Source organism: Panthera leo, chromosome A2 (assembly GCF_018350215.1).
Source record: "Panthera leo isolate Ple1 chromosome A2, P.leo_Ple1_pat1.1, whole genome shotgun sequence".
Classification (NCBI taxonomy): domain Eukaryota; kingdom Metazoa; phylum Chordata; class Mammalia; order Carnivora; family Felidae; genus Panthera; species Panthera leo.
In genome coordinates, this window is record NC_056680.1 from 58,600,263 (window position 1) to 58,616,329 (window position 16,067).

The window sequence follows — 16,067 nt, forward strand, 5'->3', positions numbered from 1 at the left end:
TATCTCGTTGCACGAGTAAACTACAACCGGCCCGTTCTACTGCCTGTGGACATTTGGACCGTTTTAACTCGGCTGCTATGAAATAAAGCCATCTGAACATTCCTCCATGTACCATTTAGACCACATACATATTCATTCTCCTGCATACCGACCCAGGAGTAAACTTGCTGCATCACAGTGTAGGTGGATGTTTAACTTTATGAGAAACTGCCACACCATTTTCCAAAGTGGTTTAAATACTTTACACGCCTGGCAGCAGTGCACGTGGTCCCAGCGGTTGCTTATGCTCACCAACACCTGGTATTGTCTGTCCTCATAACTTCAACCACGAGACGGGTGTGCAGAGGCGTTTCTTTGTGGTTTTGCCTTGCATTTCCCTGATGAGTCATCGGGATGGGGGGCAGCTTTTCCTGTGTGTATTGGCCTCTCCTGAGAGATTCCTGATACTACTCTGTCGGCTCTGGAGCAATTTGTTATCTGCCCATAAACCCTAAGCTGGAACCGGAGGGAAAGAGGTTCTCTCTTTACAAGGCAAGACTCGCTGGGGCAAATCGTGAAGCCCAGGAAGGAAGGCGACATGGAGGAGAATAGTAAGAGGTGGAAGGAGACAGACCAGTCCCAGTCACTAGGTTTAAGCTCTCGGATCCAGCCATGCCTGAAGCTTCCTTCTACACTTTCTCAATCATACGGATCAACATACTCTTCTTGTTTAAGCCCGTTTGAGCTAGGGTTCTGTCACTTGTGTGAAAGGGGTCCTAACTGAGACACCCTGGTCTGGATTCCAGCCTGCCCAGCCCGCGGCTCCCAGGGACACCAACATTCTTGAGGCCCCACCAAGCTTGGAACGGAAGTGGGGAGGAGTGGGGGTGGGGCTCTGAATTCCAGGTGCTCCCCTGGCCCTCCCTGCTGTGGTCTGCACCCCACTTCATTATTGAGTGTGTTTTGAGCCTGAATAACCATGTAATTGGTTTATCTGTTCCATAGTCGAATTTCAGCAAATATGTTTTTCATAATTAGGTGATGTTTATTTAATGGGAATAACCAGCCCATTAAATTTAATGAGGCAGGTTATCAGGTATGGACTGGAAGTGTTTTTCCTTAAGAGCAGCCTGGAGGTGGCCGTTCCTGGGCTGGGGAGATGCAGGCAGGTGCCCTGTCTGGGTGCGGGAAGCCCCAGGGAGTGGGGACACAGGTGCGTCCTGTCCTCACAGGAAACAGGAGCGCACCCGCTCCCAGGACTCCCAACCCGCCTACCTTTTCTCCATTGCATAACATGCAATCATTGATTTTATTTTCTCTGTCCCCCCATCACCCACAGATCTCTAAGCTCTTGGGGGACAGGGTTTCAAACCCCTCCCCCTCACTGCTGCGTCTCCTGCGTCCAGAATGCCAAATGCACACAGTAGGCATTCAATGCTAACACTGGCTGTGCGAAGTATAAATAACTAAGGGAGACTCCTCCTGCCACTGTGATCCCCCACGGGCTCCCGGGGGTGTCCGTCCCAGCACACTGTGGGCCCTGCCCTGCCCCACTCCAGAATTCTCCTTTTTGGCAGGCTTCGACCCCCATCCCTGCCCCTGCTTGGCAGGCAAGGAAAGCACTTTATTCAAGGAGAACCGGGCTTCGCCAAGGGGTCAACCACTGGGCCTGAAAGCCCACGGGAAGAGACAGCCGTGCGCCGCCCTGACCGGAGGGCCCAGGCTGTGGGGGGCCACACCGCCACATGCATTCGGGAAAGCTTCGAGCCTGGGGACTACTGAAAGGAAATGTTCAGGTCAGTTTGGAACAACAGAAAACAAAGTCGATTATTAATAAACAAAACAATACATATCCATGATCCTGATCCCCCCCAGAAAAAAGCACTAACATTTCGGTGTATAACCCTTCTGGCCTTTTCTTTTTGTGAGTGTGTGTATATTTTTTATATGTGTATAGATGGTATTTTTTTCATCCCCAAATGTGTTCATACTGCTCCGTGCTGATGGCTATACTCCACACCCCCACTATCACCAGCTACAGAGCTATCTTATGGATATACCACCTTTTACTTAATGCACATACCCCCTGTTGTTGGACATCTAGGTGGTTTCCAGGATTTTGCCATTGCTATAAACACTACAGTAAACAAAGTCATCGCTTCACCTGGCCAACTCTGGTTCAGCCCTCTCACTATGACTTAAGCTTCACCTCCTCAGAGAAGCCCTCCCTGACCCCACAGCCCGAGCACCCTGGGTCCCGAGCTCCCGGGCCTCTCCCTAGAGGCCTCAGCACAAGTGACCTCCAATGTCATTTGTGATTATGACACAACTCCTACCGGACTCTATACACGACACAATTCCTGCTAACTCCTCCTGCTAGACGATAAGCCCAGGGGGGCATGGGCCAGGTACTGTGTAGGATACAATAATGTTATTGGCTCCTTGGGTTTCCCTAGAAGCTGTTCTGGGGTAGAGGTGAGGTTGCAGGACATTTATGCCGGAGTGTCCTTGGGGTAAGCACTAGTGGGTAAGGGGAGAAGGCAGAGGCCAGGCCCAGCTCTGGAGTCAGAACACTCTTCCAGGTTGCTCTAACTTGGGGCATGGGAGCTGGGCCTCTACACCCCACCCCATCAAGCAGCAATCGGATGTGAGTCCTGGCCTGCTGGGGTGTGACTTTGGTGAGGCAGCTCCCCAGCAAAGGCACTTCCCAGAGGGAGAGGCCTCAGGGGCGAGGGCTAGCTGCCGACAGTTGGCCCTAAAGGGGATATGGGTGGTGGGTCCTCTGCCTTCACATTTATAGAGCAACAAGCATGGAACACCTGTCACCCCAATCCCTGCAGGGGGTGGCATCTATGACCGTCTCCCTTTTACAGATGAGGAAACAGGGCTAGCGGCTTAGGAGCTGCTGCCCCCGGGCTTGGGGCAGGTGCTGGGGCTGTCTGGCTCCCCATTACACTGCAGACTAGGAGCTCCAGAGACGGTGCAAAGGCCAGGACGAACACCCCGGGACACAGTGCCTGCTTACGTGCTGGTTTCCTGGCAACTCATCCTGGGAGCCATTGATGTGTGCACGCTCCCAGTCGTCAGGAAAGACTGCGAATTTGGCTAGTTCCCTTTCTGTCCTGTCACTCTCGCCTCACCTGTCTTGCCTGGGTCAGGTGCACGCACATCTGGGGTTTCTGTCTTCCTACATGCTGCCCCTGTTCGCGTTCAAACTGTCCACCTCTGCTGCTCAGACACTCCGTGTCCGGAGGTCTACCTTGCCTGACAGTAACATAACCACTCCAGCCTCCTCAGAGTTTGCTGGTCCATCAGCTTCGATGCTTCTATTTTCAACCAGCCTGTGCCCTTATTATTAAGGTGAGGTCTTTTGTAAACAACACATGGGTGGATTGTGTGTGTGGTGTGTGTGTGTGTGTGTGTGTGTGTGTGTGTGTGTGTGTGTATGTGTGTGTGGTGGGAGGGGGTGTTGTTTTTGGGTGTATGTGTGTGCGTGTGGGTTTACACACTTAAAAACGTGTCCCCCTGAGAGGTCATGTGATTCGCCTCCTCCCGCAGTGGCCTCAGGGTGGGCCCTCTCTCCATCTGCTGTGACACTCTGCCCTTCCCGTGTCCAGTGCACGTTGGACTCTTCCTCCATGCCCTGCTCTCACCCCTAGCTCAGCCACCTAGAATGACTTGGGAGGTCTGCAGCCATACCTGTATCCGCTCACGGGTGGATAAGGTGTTGGCACGCAGCCGAGGCAGGCAGGTGTGTGAACCAGCACCTCACAAGAGACCCTGCCCCAGGGCTCACGGCAACCTTGGCGGTGACACCAGCTCAGACCCTGCCTTGGCATTGCTGGGCCTCTCCAGGTCAGTAATGACGCTGGCAGGAAGGAACTCTAGCCGTTTCTTTTGCCAGGGTCCACACTCCCCATCTGGGGTGAGGGATGAGGGGAAAGGTGCAGGATTGCCCCCACCCCCCCCAGCTGGGTCCCTGGAGTGGGTAGAGTCAAGCCTCTAGACAGCCAGGACCCCGGCTCCAGAAAAAGGTAGTGTCAGCTCTGTGCAATCTTGAGCAAGTTACTCACACCGTCTGTGCCATGGTTTCCACCCCTGGAAAGCAGGAACAGTAATGGCCCTACCCCCCCACAGAGCTCTGGGACTCTAAACGAGTTAGCATTTACAAAGGGAGTGGGAGAGGACCCGGCACATGGTGGATGTCTGATGGGACTACTCTGGAAGCTGTCCATCATGTGCCAACACAAGCTAGAAATGCACACAGGGGTGTGCACATGCCTGTTTGCACCCACTTCTCACACCCACCCAAGCACAGGCACAAGCACACAGGCCCACATGCTTGCTCAGCACCTCCCAGTCCTGCTGAAGTCCCTCCTGTGCACCTGCGCCTCAAATCTGTTCCTTGTAGCAGGTGGCCTTGCCCTCTGGCTCTGGCTGGGTTCAGCTAATGGGAGGCACGCCCGAGGCTGAGGATGGCAGGAGGGGAGAGGCCTGGGCACCTCTACCTTCTCGGCCACAAGCGGGCACTTCTCACAGCACCTGTGTCCCCTCAGTGGCTCCAGCTCCCCTGAGCAGAGCCCCTGTGGTATCAGCTTCCACTGGGGGGTCCTGCCTCTTCCGTCTGTGCCTGTAGCCCCAGGGTGATGCGAGTTTCCCACCGTTGCTAATTTCTGGGCTGTCAGACCATTCCATTTGGGTTTTTGGCTCCTCCATCTTCGGAGTTAATTCCCCATATTCAGTCCCCTGTGTTTAAAAATAATCGTGAGTGCTGGGGCACCTGGGTGGCTCGGTCGGTTGAGCATCCGACTTCAGCTCAGGTCATGATCTCACGGTTCGTGAGTTTCAGCCCCACTTCGGGCTCTGGGCTGATGGCTCGGAGCCTGGAGCCTGCTTCGGGTTCTATGTCTCCCCCTCTCTCTCTGCTCCTCCCATGCTTATGCTCTGTCTCTCTGTGTCTCTCAATAATAAATAGACACTAAAAAAAATTTAAAAAAATAACCGTGAGTGCTTTTGGGTTTCCTGGTTGGACCCTAGATGTCACAGCCAACATCGGATTTAATCCCCTAGCAACCAGGTAGGATGGGTATCAACACTCCCTTTCAACAGTCATGTGGCTGGGAACCTGAGCCCAGGAATGTCTGCCTCCAGGTGCACACGATGTTGGACACACCCCTCACCCATGAATGCTCTCTCAAGCCAGACTTCCTACCACATATGGCCACGTGGAGGGACTGGAGGTCCACAAAGGTGACACAGAAATGCAATAAATGCACACACACAGGCGCACGGAGCCTGCACCTTGAGCACACACGCCTCCCCTCCACGTTCCAATACAATGAGACAATGGCTCTGAGCAAGTACCCAGTAGTAGGAAAGAGGTGGAGATCAGAAGGGGGAAGGCTGGTTCTGAATTGAGGGGAATCAGGAAAATGGGCTGAGATCCAGGAGGAGAGAGCCTGGGAGCATTAGCAGGTGGTGAGCGTGGCTGGCTGCCTGCACAAACACAGTTCATACATACAGATGGGTGCATGCACATATGTGTGCACAGACCCAAAGGCACCCGTGGACACACATACACAGATGGGCAGATGTCCACAGACCTATGCACACGCATGTGCACACACAAAAAAGCACCCTCTATACACATGCAGAGATGCATAGGTACACACACACAAAGGTATCTATCTATATATATACGCATCCACATGGGCACGCACAAAGGCACCTATGCACACACATACACGCCCAGATGGAGAGGCACACACACAGCTGCCCTCGACGGACTCCCGGGTAGAAAAGTAGAGTCTGAGAGAGATTCCTGGCAGATTGGGAAGTGGGACAAAGCCCTGGACACCAGAGGCTTCTGAGGGAGTCCTGAAAGGGCCTCAGCAACTTCCAGCTGAAGGATGGCTCCGATTTCGCTTAAGCTCAATAATCCAGGTTACCTGTGACCCCACCGTGCTGGCCTGACAAAGGGCCAGTGGCTTCTTGGGCTGCTGGGGGAGGCCGGGAGGAGGCTCAGGCCAGGGCACCCTGCCACCCACCAGGGCTGCTCACCTCTGTATGCACCCCGAATGCCTCCTTGTGTGTTTTGGCAAGCTGACCCAGAACATGGAGACAGGGCATCTCCCAAAGCTCTTTTCCTCTCAGACAATATGTAGCTTGGCCGAATAAAGCTGCCTTGTGTTACCTGCCCGGACAGCTGGACACTGCCGAGCCTCAACCCCCACTTGAGCTTTGTGTGTGAGAGTTCGGGGATGAGCAGAGATGCCTGGGCTGCAAAGCCAGAGTCGAGATGCAGGCTCTCAGCTCCAGATGGCGAGGGGCTCTCCAAAGGAACTTTCGCAGGAAATCCAAGGTCACCAGCAAGAGCAGCTGGTGAATCAGAAGCCCCATCTCAGGCTCCTGCTGCGTCCCTCACACAGCCCTGGGCCAGTCTTGGTGCAGCCCTGGTGTGGTCAAGACACCTCAGCTGGGATCCCGCCAAAAGCCAAGGACCGGCAGACCAGTGTGTGGACCCTAACTAAGCAGAGCACGTCCCAAACATCGTTGTCCTCTGCACTTCTCAATCCCTGTGTCCTTCATTGCAGTCCCCAGAATCACCAGCACCCAAGCCAGAGGTCTAGAAATCATCCTTGATCCTCCCCTATACCACTCAAATCCAGAGGCACGCTAATCTTGGCTGCTAAGCCTCGCCTCGGTCTGTCCCCCGACCTGGCCCACCAGCCTCCCACTTATCATGCCCTCAAGTGCCTGCAGGGCTCTCCTTGGCACTCAGTCCTGCCCCACTTGAGCCCACCCTCCCCCGAGAGCCACAGAGGTATCACTCAGCCCTAACCTCGTGGCCTGGCATCCCCCTATCCCACCCAGCCCCCGATCTGCTTTCTGCAAAGCCCAGCTCTGGGCTCCCTGAGCCCTGCATTTGGGGTCCCACTCACCCAGCCTCTGGCTTGCCCAGCGGTCATCCATTCAGCTTCTACATTGGAGTTCAGACAGAGCCTCTGTCAGGAAGCTGGCCTGCTCTTTCCACTCCATCCCCAGAAAGAACTGCATTTCCCCTCATTTCATCTCATACCTGCTTCTGGGCGGCCTTTTGCTGCTGCAGCATAATTGGGGGCTTCCACATCTGTCTCCCCTGCTAGGCTGGGTGCTCCCCAAGGGGGAACAGCCTGTTTCATTCAGCCTGCATCGCCGTGGTCCAGCACAGGTATGGACAGAGAGGAGGCAGCAGCAGCTGTGTGCCAGCCGAGAGAATGACTGAAAACAAAGACATTTGCTTTATTTGTTTTCGGACAGTAGCACATCCTCTACTTCCCAAACACACGGCAGCCCCAAGCACAGAGACATCCATAGGCACCCAGGAGAAAATGGCTGTGGCCCAGGGGTCTGCGGACTGTGGTCCCATCACTGGTTCCTTCTTCAGAGCTCCAAGTCACCACCAGGGCCAGGATGGAGGCCTGCTCCTCAACCCTGCAAAGGAGAACAGGTCACAGTTCAGTCATGGCCCTCTTCTTTTGGGAACCCCGCACATCCCCAGAGCCTTGGCTCTAAGAGGGCCCCCGGCCCTCGGGATGCCCCATGAGTGTGACTGTTCGATGGAAAGGGTGGCCCCCAGCTGGTCCCTGCAAGCTGGGACTGTGCCTCTTCGCCTCCATGCCCACTCAGCACATGCCTCCGGTGGCCCATTAACAAGGAGCCTGCGCTCATCTGACCGCCCTTACAGACAGGCAGGCAGGCCCCAGCCCCAGGCTGCTTCACCCCGCCAAGGTCTCCCCTGCCTTCTTACCTAACCACTCTGAGTTTTCTAAGTGAAACCAGTCAGAGAGCGGGCTCTGCTGTGTGAGAGCCTTCACCATCAGGCTGCGTCTTGCTGGAACCTGCCTCCAAGGCACTGCCCACATCCACACGCACACACACATCCCCGGGCTTGGAAGGGACCACGCAGGTGCCGGCAGGAGCTCTGGGGAGGCACCTCCGGGTGGTGGGCCTCTGATACCCACTCCCTGCCTGCCAGAGATGAGGGCTCCTGCCAGCTGGCGCTATAAGAGATCCCCCCGGCCCCATCTCGGCTCCACCAGAGGTGGGCAGAGGTGGGCAGAGGGCAGCAACAGGGTACGCTGTGGGCACCAAGGGCCTCAGGAGTCGGTGGAACATGCTTCTCCCGAAGGAACGTTGTGCATGCCGTGCAGTCGGAGCAGGGCCGGCCTCCGCTGCTGCCAGTTGCCTGGGCTCCAATTTAGGCTTTAATAACGCCAGGGGGTGGGGGCCGGGGAGGAGGGAGCCAGGCCTGGCAGTGCCCCAGAGCCTCTCTCAGGCGTGCTAGAGCTACAGAGAACACACTGGAGATAAATGCAATCTGTCTTCCTTCGTAATCACATTTTTGCCTCAGTGCAATGAAGATATATTGGTGAGATGTGTTTGTTAAAGATACATTCTGCTGGGGGCGGGGCGGAAAATTCTGTGGCCGTGGGGCCCAAAGGGAAAGATGGAGGGTAGTCGGGGGGCCGGGGGGGGCCAGAGGGCTCTGCGGGGAATCAAGGAGGCCACAGCAGGACCCTAGGCCTCTCCCTCAGTAGAAAGTTAGGTGCACAGTGTGCAAGCCCGTGCCATGGTCCTCCGATCCCACCTGGGCAAGGGTTCTCGTGCTCGCCTTCACAAACACCTTGGTAGAAGTGAAGGGGCCCAAGAGGGCCACCTGTTCCCATGGCCCACGTTTCGTGGTGCAGGGCCACTGGCCCAGCTCCGCTCCGCGCTGCAGGGACCATCGGCAGGGTCTTTGCTGCTCAACTTGAAATTGAGCAAACAGCTTTGCACGCTCTACGGCGGGGAGGAAACGTGATCTCCTGAGCAGGCTTCACGCCTGGTGCCGCGCGGAGCTGCTGCTGGGCCCCGGGCTGTCCCAGAGCCCACTCTGGGCAGCGGACGCTGCGGCTGGGCCTTAGAGCCCAGAAGCGCACACTGCGCCACACGGGGCCCGAGCTGACAGAAGAGTGAGGAGGGCTCTGGCGAGGCCGCGCTTTTGAGCAGGAGAGACACTCCGCCGGACCTAGCCAGACCGGACCTCCGACCTCAGCCTTCCTGCCACCAGTACCCACAGCAGTTTGTCTCCTACCGGGCACAAGGGGCTCTTCCACAGGAAGAAAGCCCCATGCTACAGCCCGTCTAAGCAAACATGCCGGCCCTCTGGGGAGGTCCAAGTCAGGCGCCCCTAAGTGAACGCCAGGGAGGGCCCAGGTCCAGCCTGGGGCAGTTACTGCTGGGCTTGGGAAGGGCAATGGAATTGTCTAGAAGAGGAATGGCAATGGGGGGAGGTGGGAGGACAGGGTCGGGAGCTGGCTGGGAGGGTTAGGGGAAGAGGGCAAGACCTTGGGGCCAGCTCTCAGGGGAGGCCCGCTGCCATCCTCACACATCCAGGACACCTCACCACTGCCCTGCAGGAGGGCTGGGGGGTGTAGAAGACCTGGGACCACCGTGACCCCCTTCAGACCCGCACAGAAGGGTGGGCCGAGAGGTACCCTTCACTCCCTCATCCTGTCGGGCAGGCTGCACCTACTTTTCTACCTCCCTGAACCCAGAGGCTCTTCTCCTTCCCAGAACTGCCCCTGCCCTTTCCGTGACCCCGACCCTGCACCATGGACCCTCCCGTGAGCTCCTACTCCCAACTGCTCAAAGGTAAGAAGTGGGTGGCACAGGCATGCCCTTTACTAGGTGGTGGGACCCAGAGCTGCTCCCAGACCTGCTCCCGGACCCAGAGCTTACTCAGAGCCACTCCCAGACCTAGCCTAGTGGGGTCCAGGGCCCCTGGGCCCTCTTTTCCTAACCCGGCTATCCGAGGGCAGTCATGGGATCAGCTAGAAATAACGTCCGAACCAGGAAGTGGCAGAGGAAATCAAAGTTCCCGAGTCCATCCCTGTGCACAAGGCAGAGGCCTCGAGGTCAGCATGTCTGACTTCGCAAAGACGGGCCGAAAGAGTCTGGCGTTGGCACCCTGCCCCCGTGAGCCCAGCAGCCCAGGCCAGGAGCAGGGCGAGGCCTTACCTTGTGGGCAGCGCTCACGCAGTGCTGGTAAGCCTTGACCAGGTCCGAGCACAGGAGTACTTCTTGTAGGTGGTCACGGTAGCAGCGGAGGATCTGGGCCTGCAGCCCTGAGCACACAGGCTCCGTCCGGCGGGGCCTGCAGGGACAGAGAGCAGCTGGGCCTGGGGTTCGGCCCCAGTGGGCATGGAGGGGATCCGCTCCCTCACTCAGCACCACCGGCTGGGCACCCGGCAGCCATCAGCATCGGGTTACTCCTCAGAGAGAACCAGAGAACACAGGGGGTCAAGGGCTGTCCGCAGTGGCAGACGCCGAGGGGACCGGGCTGGGGCTGCGGGCTCCACAAGGGCTCCAGCCCCGCAGGAGAGGGGCCAAGGCGGCCAGTTGGAAGACCCCCGTGCCCACCCCCACTCGCTGCCTCGTAGGGCTCTTCCTGCCTAACGGGCACACCTGACTGTGACTGTGCCATTGCACACAATGCAGCTTTCTCATACAGAGGTGGTTAATCTGATCTCAGAACTAATATATGCGCAATGAAGAGAACGGGAAAAACCACAGAAGTGTCTAAAAACATACATAACATTTTTAGAACCTCACTTCCTGGAGATAACCTCTGCAGCGTTTGGGGGGACCCTTTCTTCTTTTTTCTTTCTTTATCAGAGAAGGTTCAGAACCTACCAAAAAATGAGTCTGTTTTCTTTTCTCAAATATGAAACAAAAACCAAGGGAAATAGAGATTGTCCTGAAGTGGATCAGTGGCATCCCTGGGCCGCTCTGACCAGTCTGTCTCCTTCCCGACGCCTTCTATTGCCCCCTCTCCCTTCCGTCTCTCTCCGGCAGGCACACGCGCATGCAAGGTCTCACTCACGTGCACACACACACTCACGCTGCACGCCAGGCACCACCCTACTCAACCTCGTAACACCTCTGTGCAGTACGAGCTGTGATCTCTCACCTCCTGCTACAAGTCAGGAAACCGAGGTACAGAGGATGAAGTAACCTGCCCAAGGTCACCCGCTGAGAAGTGGGAAGGGGGCAGATATTTACGAGGGTTTGGCTGCACTGTTTTCACAGATGGTTTTCAGGCCAGGTCCACGCCGGAACCTTTGCTGCCGTAGAAGGAACCGTAGAAGGCACCTGACGTGGCCTTTCGGCATAAACACCACCTGTGGCCAGGGCACTTGACAGGAGTTGTAAAAATGCAGAAAGCCCCTCTTCAAGGCTCTCAGCAGTGAGAGGATCACTCTGGCGCTTGACACAGCTCTGCCCCCGTCACCCGGCAGGGAGACTTGCAGGTTAATAATTCTCCCGGCCCGGTGTCTCAATATTTTAGAAATCCAGCCATGCAGTGGGTATGGAACGGGGCAGCACCATTATTATTTTAAGAGAACTCAAACAAACCGAGTTCGTCGGTAAAGAACAGCAAGCAGTGCAATGAATGCTCAGTGGCTTAGCAGGTCAGACACTCAGTATTGAACGGTCTCGCTTTACCAGCCGGGAGGTGGCACTTTCGCTACCGCTGTGCCACCAACGATGCCACACCGGGCCCGGGTGCCCCTGCCTTCCCCTGCACCGTCCCCGTGTGTTGGCTATCATCCTCGGGCCTGCCGTCTCACGCACATGATGTGATTATGTGATGGGAGAAGCAGCTCGCCCGTTCCTGGGGTGGGGATGGGGGGGGGGGGGGGCGGGGAGCAGAGGGGACAGCTCAGGAGGCCGTGCTGGCCTGGCTCTGCCCCAACAATGTGCAGTTCCATTGGGTTCTGAGGATGCAGGCATAGAGCCGAGGCCGGCCCTCTACCGCCATTCCATTCCAGTCCTTGATATCACCGCCCCGGTTCGTGTCCATGGCTTGGACGAGATCTTAGGGATTTCCTACTGAGGACACACAGGGTCTTGTCTCAGCACTAGCCTCCCATCGTCACACAGGGCAGTAAGATGGGCTCCTAGGATTCAGCTCTTTCCTCTCGGGACCCTGGGACCCCTGCCACTGGATTCTGTCCGCCACCGCCCACAACTGGGGCACAGTGGGGCGACCAGCTGCCTCTTCCCAATTCTTGCCAAAGGTCTCTCCATGCTTGTATTTAAAACTCTGACATTGTGGGCCTCTTAAAATGGATTTTCAGGGGCGTCTGGGTGGCTCAGTCGGTTGAGTGTCCCAATTTGGCTCAGGTCATGATCTCACGGTCCGTGGGTTCGAGCCCCGTGTCAGGCTCTGTGCTGACAGCTCAGAGCCTGGAGCCTGCTTCGGATTCTGTGTCTCCACCTCTCTCTGCCCCTCCCCCGCTCACGATCTGTCTGTCTCTCTCTCTCTCTCTCTCCCCCCCGACAAAAAAATTTAAAAAATGTATATTAAAAAAATAAAATGGATTTTCAGCCTTTTGCTGGACATTTCATCTTGGGCAAATTCTCTCTACAACTATGCTAATTGCTTCGCTCCCAATTGTTCTGATGTTCTCCCTTAGGATGCCGGGAACACACAGAGCTTTGCTTTGTGCCCTCCATCTCAACTATCTTCCCTTCTTTGTTTTACTCTCTTGTTCTCCGTCCTGGGGGAACACAGCTTATTCCTTCCCCATTCCAGACCTGCCCTTGGCAGGGTGAAGCCCATGAGACCACATCTTTTTTTGTGGCTCCTTCCTGGTGTCTCTGTTGCTGTAGCTCCCGAAGGCACAGGCTTTATCATACCGCTTTTGGACCCCCTGAGGCAGCACCCCCCATGACGTGAGCCCATGAGTGCCTGCTCCCAGCCGCAGCCCAACCGGCCGGCAGGTACTCGGGGGGCATCTGTAGTTGGGGGAAGCACCGGGCTGAGTAGAGGCAGAGGTGTAGCTGTAAGGCTGTATGAGTCCTCCAGGTCTATGGGGAAACAAGACAGGTGGGGTCAGAGCGACCCGGGCCGGCTGGTTGGGCCGAGCTGTCCTGGAGCCACAGCACCGACCCCATGAGGCCTCACCCTCTCCAGATCTGCCACAGGGACACTGGCTTTCACTCTGCAGGCTGTAAAAGGGTAGAGCAGTTGTCTCCTATCTTGTCCCTCTCCTTCTGCCCCCGCTTCCTTCGGTTTCAGGTCCCTGGATGGAGGCCCCCGTGCATTTTGAGGGCAAACATCACAGAACCCCCAGTAGGCTTCAAGTTCAGGAGAAAGTGGGCCACAGAGAAATCCATCGCCTCGAAACCAGGATCACCTCTGCAACTGCAGAGGCTTCTCTCCTCTGGGACTTATCAGGAACAATATGAGGAGACAGGATAGCAGGCAAATGTCAACTGGAAGAAATTTCACCCGTTTGCCTACAAAATGGCTCTGAATGGGAAGGCGGACAGGGAGAGCACAGCTCTCCAAATAAAAGGCTCTCTCTGAAGCAAGGTGGGGCAGGGCCTGGGGTCCAACCATTCATGAAATCCGCTGCATTCTATCCAAGCACAGCCCCACCCTGCCCTGGGCCACACCAACTCTATTTACACTGCATACAAATCAGCACAGAGGCTGAGAAACATTCAGGCTTATAAACAGCTGCTTTTCAAATGCATAAAAAATGTATCCACAACTTTCCAGGGATTGAGAGAAGTCCAGCTGCCCTAAGAGGTGTTCACTGCCACAAGTATGCCCTTTGCACATTTAGATCTAATGGTCCACGTGGCTTTGAAGGGGTTAACGTCACCCAGGGCAGAAGGCTAAGAGTGCATTGCTAAGGAAGGCAGCTCTCCTCTCTGGCCCTTACTTTCCTCAGCTGTAAACTGGAACACTGCCTGCCCTGGGCTAACGAAGGCTCGACAGGCATGTGCATGACAGTGTGTGTCGTGAAGGGCCGCTCTCACCAGCAGCCTGGCTGTCAGTGGGGCAGGGGTAAGGCTGGGGAGGGAGGAGAGCTGAGGAAGAGAGGCCGGTGTTACTGGTGGCACTTGGTAAAGAGTGAAGACAGGAGGCTTTGGGGCTGGGACTCTAGATGTTGGCTCGAAGGTGGGGCCTTGTCTGAACATGTCCCTCTCCCTGTAACCTAAGCTCTAGTGTCTTCCAGACCTTGCTCAGATCTTGTCCAGGTCTTGCTGGTGCCTATTTCCCCAGCAATGTTTTTCTTTTCTTCTCTTCTTTTTTCTTTCTTCTTCTTCTTCTTCTTTTTGTTTTTGTTTTTGTTTTTTGAGAGAGAGCAAGAGACCGTGCTCTCAAGCAGGGGAAGGGGAGAAGGAGAGGGAGAGAGAAAATCTTAAGCAGGCTCCACAACTGTGAGATCATGATCTAAGCCAAAATCAAGAGTCAGATGCTTAACCAGCTGAGCCACCCAGGCGCCCCTCCCCAGGAATCTCGAGGTACCAATCACAGTGCATCTTCTCCAAGGATCCAGCAGACCCATGAGCGTGGCAGCCTGTAGACCAGTGGGGAGAACACAGCTTTTGCCCCAAACCTGGGGCCAGGCTCTGGCTGTACCATTTCCCACTGTGTGGTCAGGGGTCAGATGGGGAAGAGGGCCCCCCACTGTGCAGACCTGCCCGAGACTCAGCATGTGGGGGTCAGTCCTCAACCCCAGTGTCCCAAACACTGAGGAAACAGGCTGAACGTTGCTTCGTCTGCACAAAGGGCTTCCACACCCTCCCTGCCCTGAGGGCTGGCGCGATGGCCACAGGCAGGGCGCATAATGAGCAGGCGGCAGAGACCAATGGACTCTAAGCCCTGCCCTGTTCACTCGGACAACAGGCCCGTGGGACCAACCAATCACCAGGGGCACCACACAGATGTCTGGGAGTGAGGGCCTCAGAAAGGCCAACAATGCCACGATGACCTCTGGGCATTCAGGATCAGGCAGCCCCCGCCCCCCATGCTGTCCACGAACCAGAGTTCTACCTCCTTGGTGGTAATAACATGTTTCCGTAAGAGCAGTGAAAAAGAACGTTAGAAAAAGGCAAAGTATTAGCCAGGAATAAGAACACGCTCCGCCCCCCTCCCGTCCCACAGCACCACAGTCAGGCCCACAAGGCCCTTGTGTGCTCCCCACCGCTGCCCAGCTCTCTGAGAAGCAGAGCGGCTCTCACCACCGGGCACCACACACTGGGAACCCTCTACCTCTGGGCCGCCTGCTCCCCTCCCTTCCCACTCTGGGCACACAGGTTCCTTACTCCTTAACCTCTGCCCTGCAAACCTGTGAGCTAGCCCATCAATCACCCCTACCAAACCCGGAACTTCTCCTCCACCCACTGCCAATCCCCAGGTCTATTCCACAGTTTTCCCTAAGAGCTCAAGACTTCTGAATCCAACAGGCCCCTGGAGCCTTCGCTGCAGGCATCCCAGGTTGCCCTGACTCGCCATTTCCTTGATGGTATTCACCATCTAGCACCAAGGAACGCACTCCCCTTCCCTGGTTTCCTGCCTTGGTGAGTGGCTATCCCTCCGGCCACCCACCTCGGTGGAAAACCTGGATTCGTTCTAGATGTCTTCTCCTGACTCCATTCTAGATGTCTCCCCCCGTCTTTCCAAATATCTCCCTTCACTCTACTGATCTCCTCCTACTCTCATTCTAGATATTCCTCCCACCTTCACTCTAGATATCTCTCCCACTTTCATTCTAGATGTCTCCCTGCCTTCGTTCTAGACTTCTCCCTGCTTTCTTTCTAGATGTTTCCCCCTCCTTCACCCTTGTTGTAAATATCTCTTCCCACCTTCATTCCTTAATGTATCCCTTTTGCCTCTAAGTAAACCAGCCCTGCCTTTCTCCATTCAAACTGAAAACCGAAGATGCCTCCATTCGCCATCCCAAAGAGCTCAGAAACCCATTCTCCCACTTCTGGTGACCTAACCTACTCTTACCTGGGCACATCTAGATGCCACTTGCTGCTCTCCCTGCCCCCAACCACCCTCCACGGTCAGAGGTTTTTCATCCCCCTCAGATGTGGCATTGGGCCTCTGGCTCCTGTTTACAGAAGCCCTACCTTCCTGCCCATCTCCTGCCTCCCCCACCCCTCCCCTGCTCCAATTCTGAGCGGTGCCCATAGCAGACTCCCGTAGGCCTTCTCGTTGGCCATCATGATCCTTCTAGAGGGTCTCCCTGAGCTCCCAC

At 56.0% G+C, this 16,067-nt stretch overlaps 1 protein-coding gene across 5 annotated transcripts in view; it reads right to left on the bottom strand.

Moving 5' to 3' along the window:
- Positions 1-7,236: 7,236 nt before the first annotated feature.
- CHCHD6 (coiled-coil-helix-coiled-coil-helix domain containing 6) overlaps positions 7,237-16,067 on the bottom strand; it is a 249,607-nt gene continuing 240,776 nt past the window's right edge. For all 5 annotated transcript variants that reach the window (XM_042912653.1, XM_042912633.1, XM_042912663.1 and 2 more), the window contains 2 exons: positions 10,021-10,156; positions 7,237-7,452 (listed from right to left, as the gene is read on the bottom strand). In XM_042912653.1, coding sequence (XP_042768587.1) covers positions 7,447-7,452; positions 10,021-10,156 — 142 coding nt within the window. In that variant the 3' untranslated portion in view covers positions 7,237-7,446. The remainder of the gene's footprint in view (positions 7,453-10,020; positions 10,157-16,067) is intronic.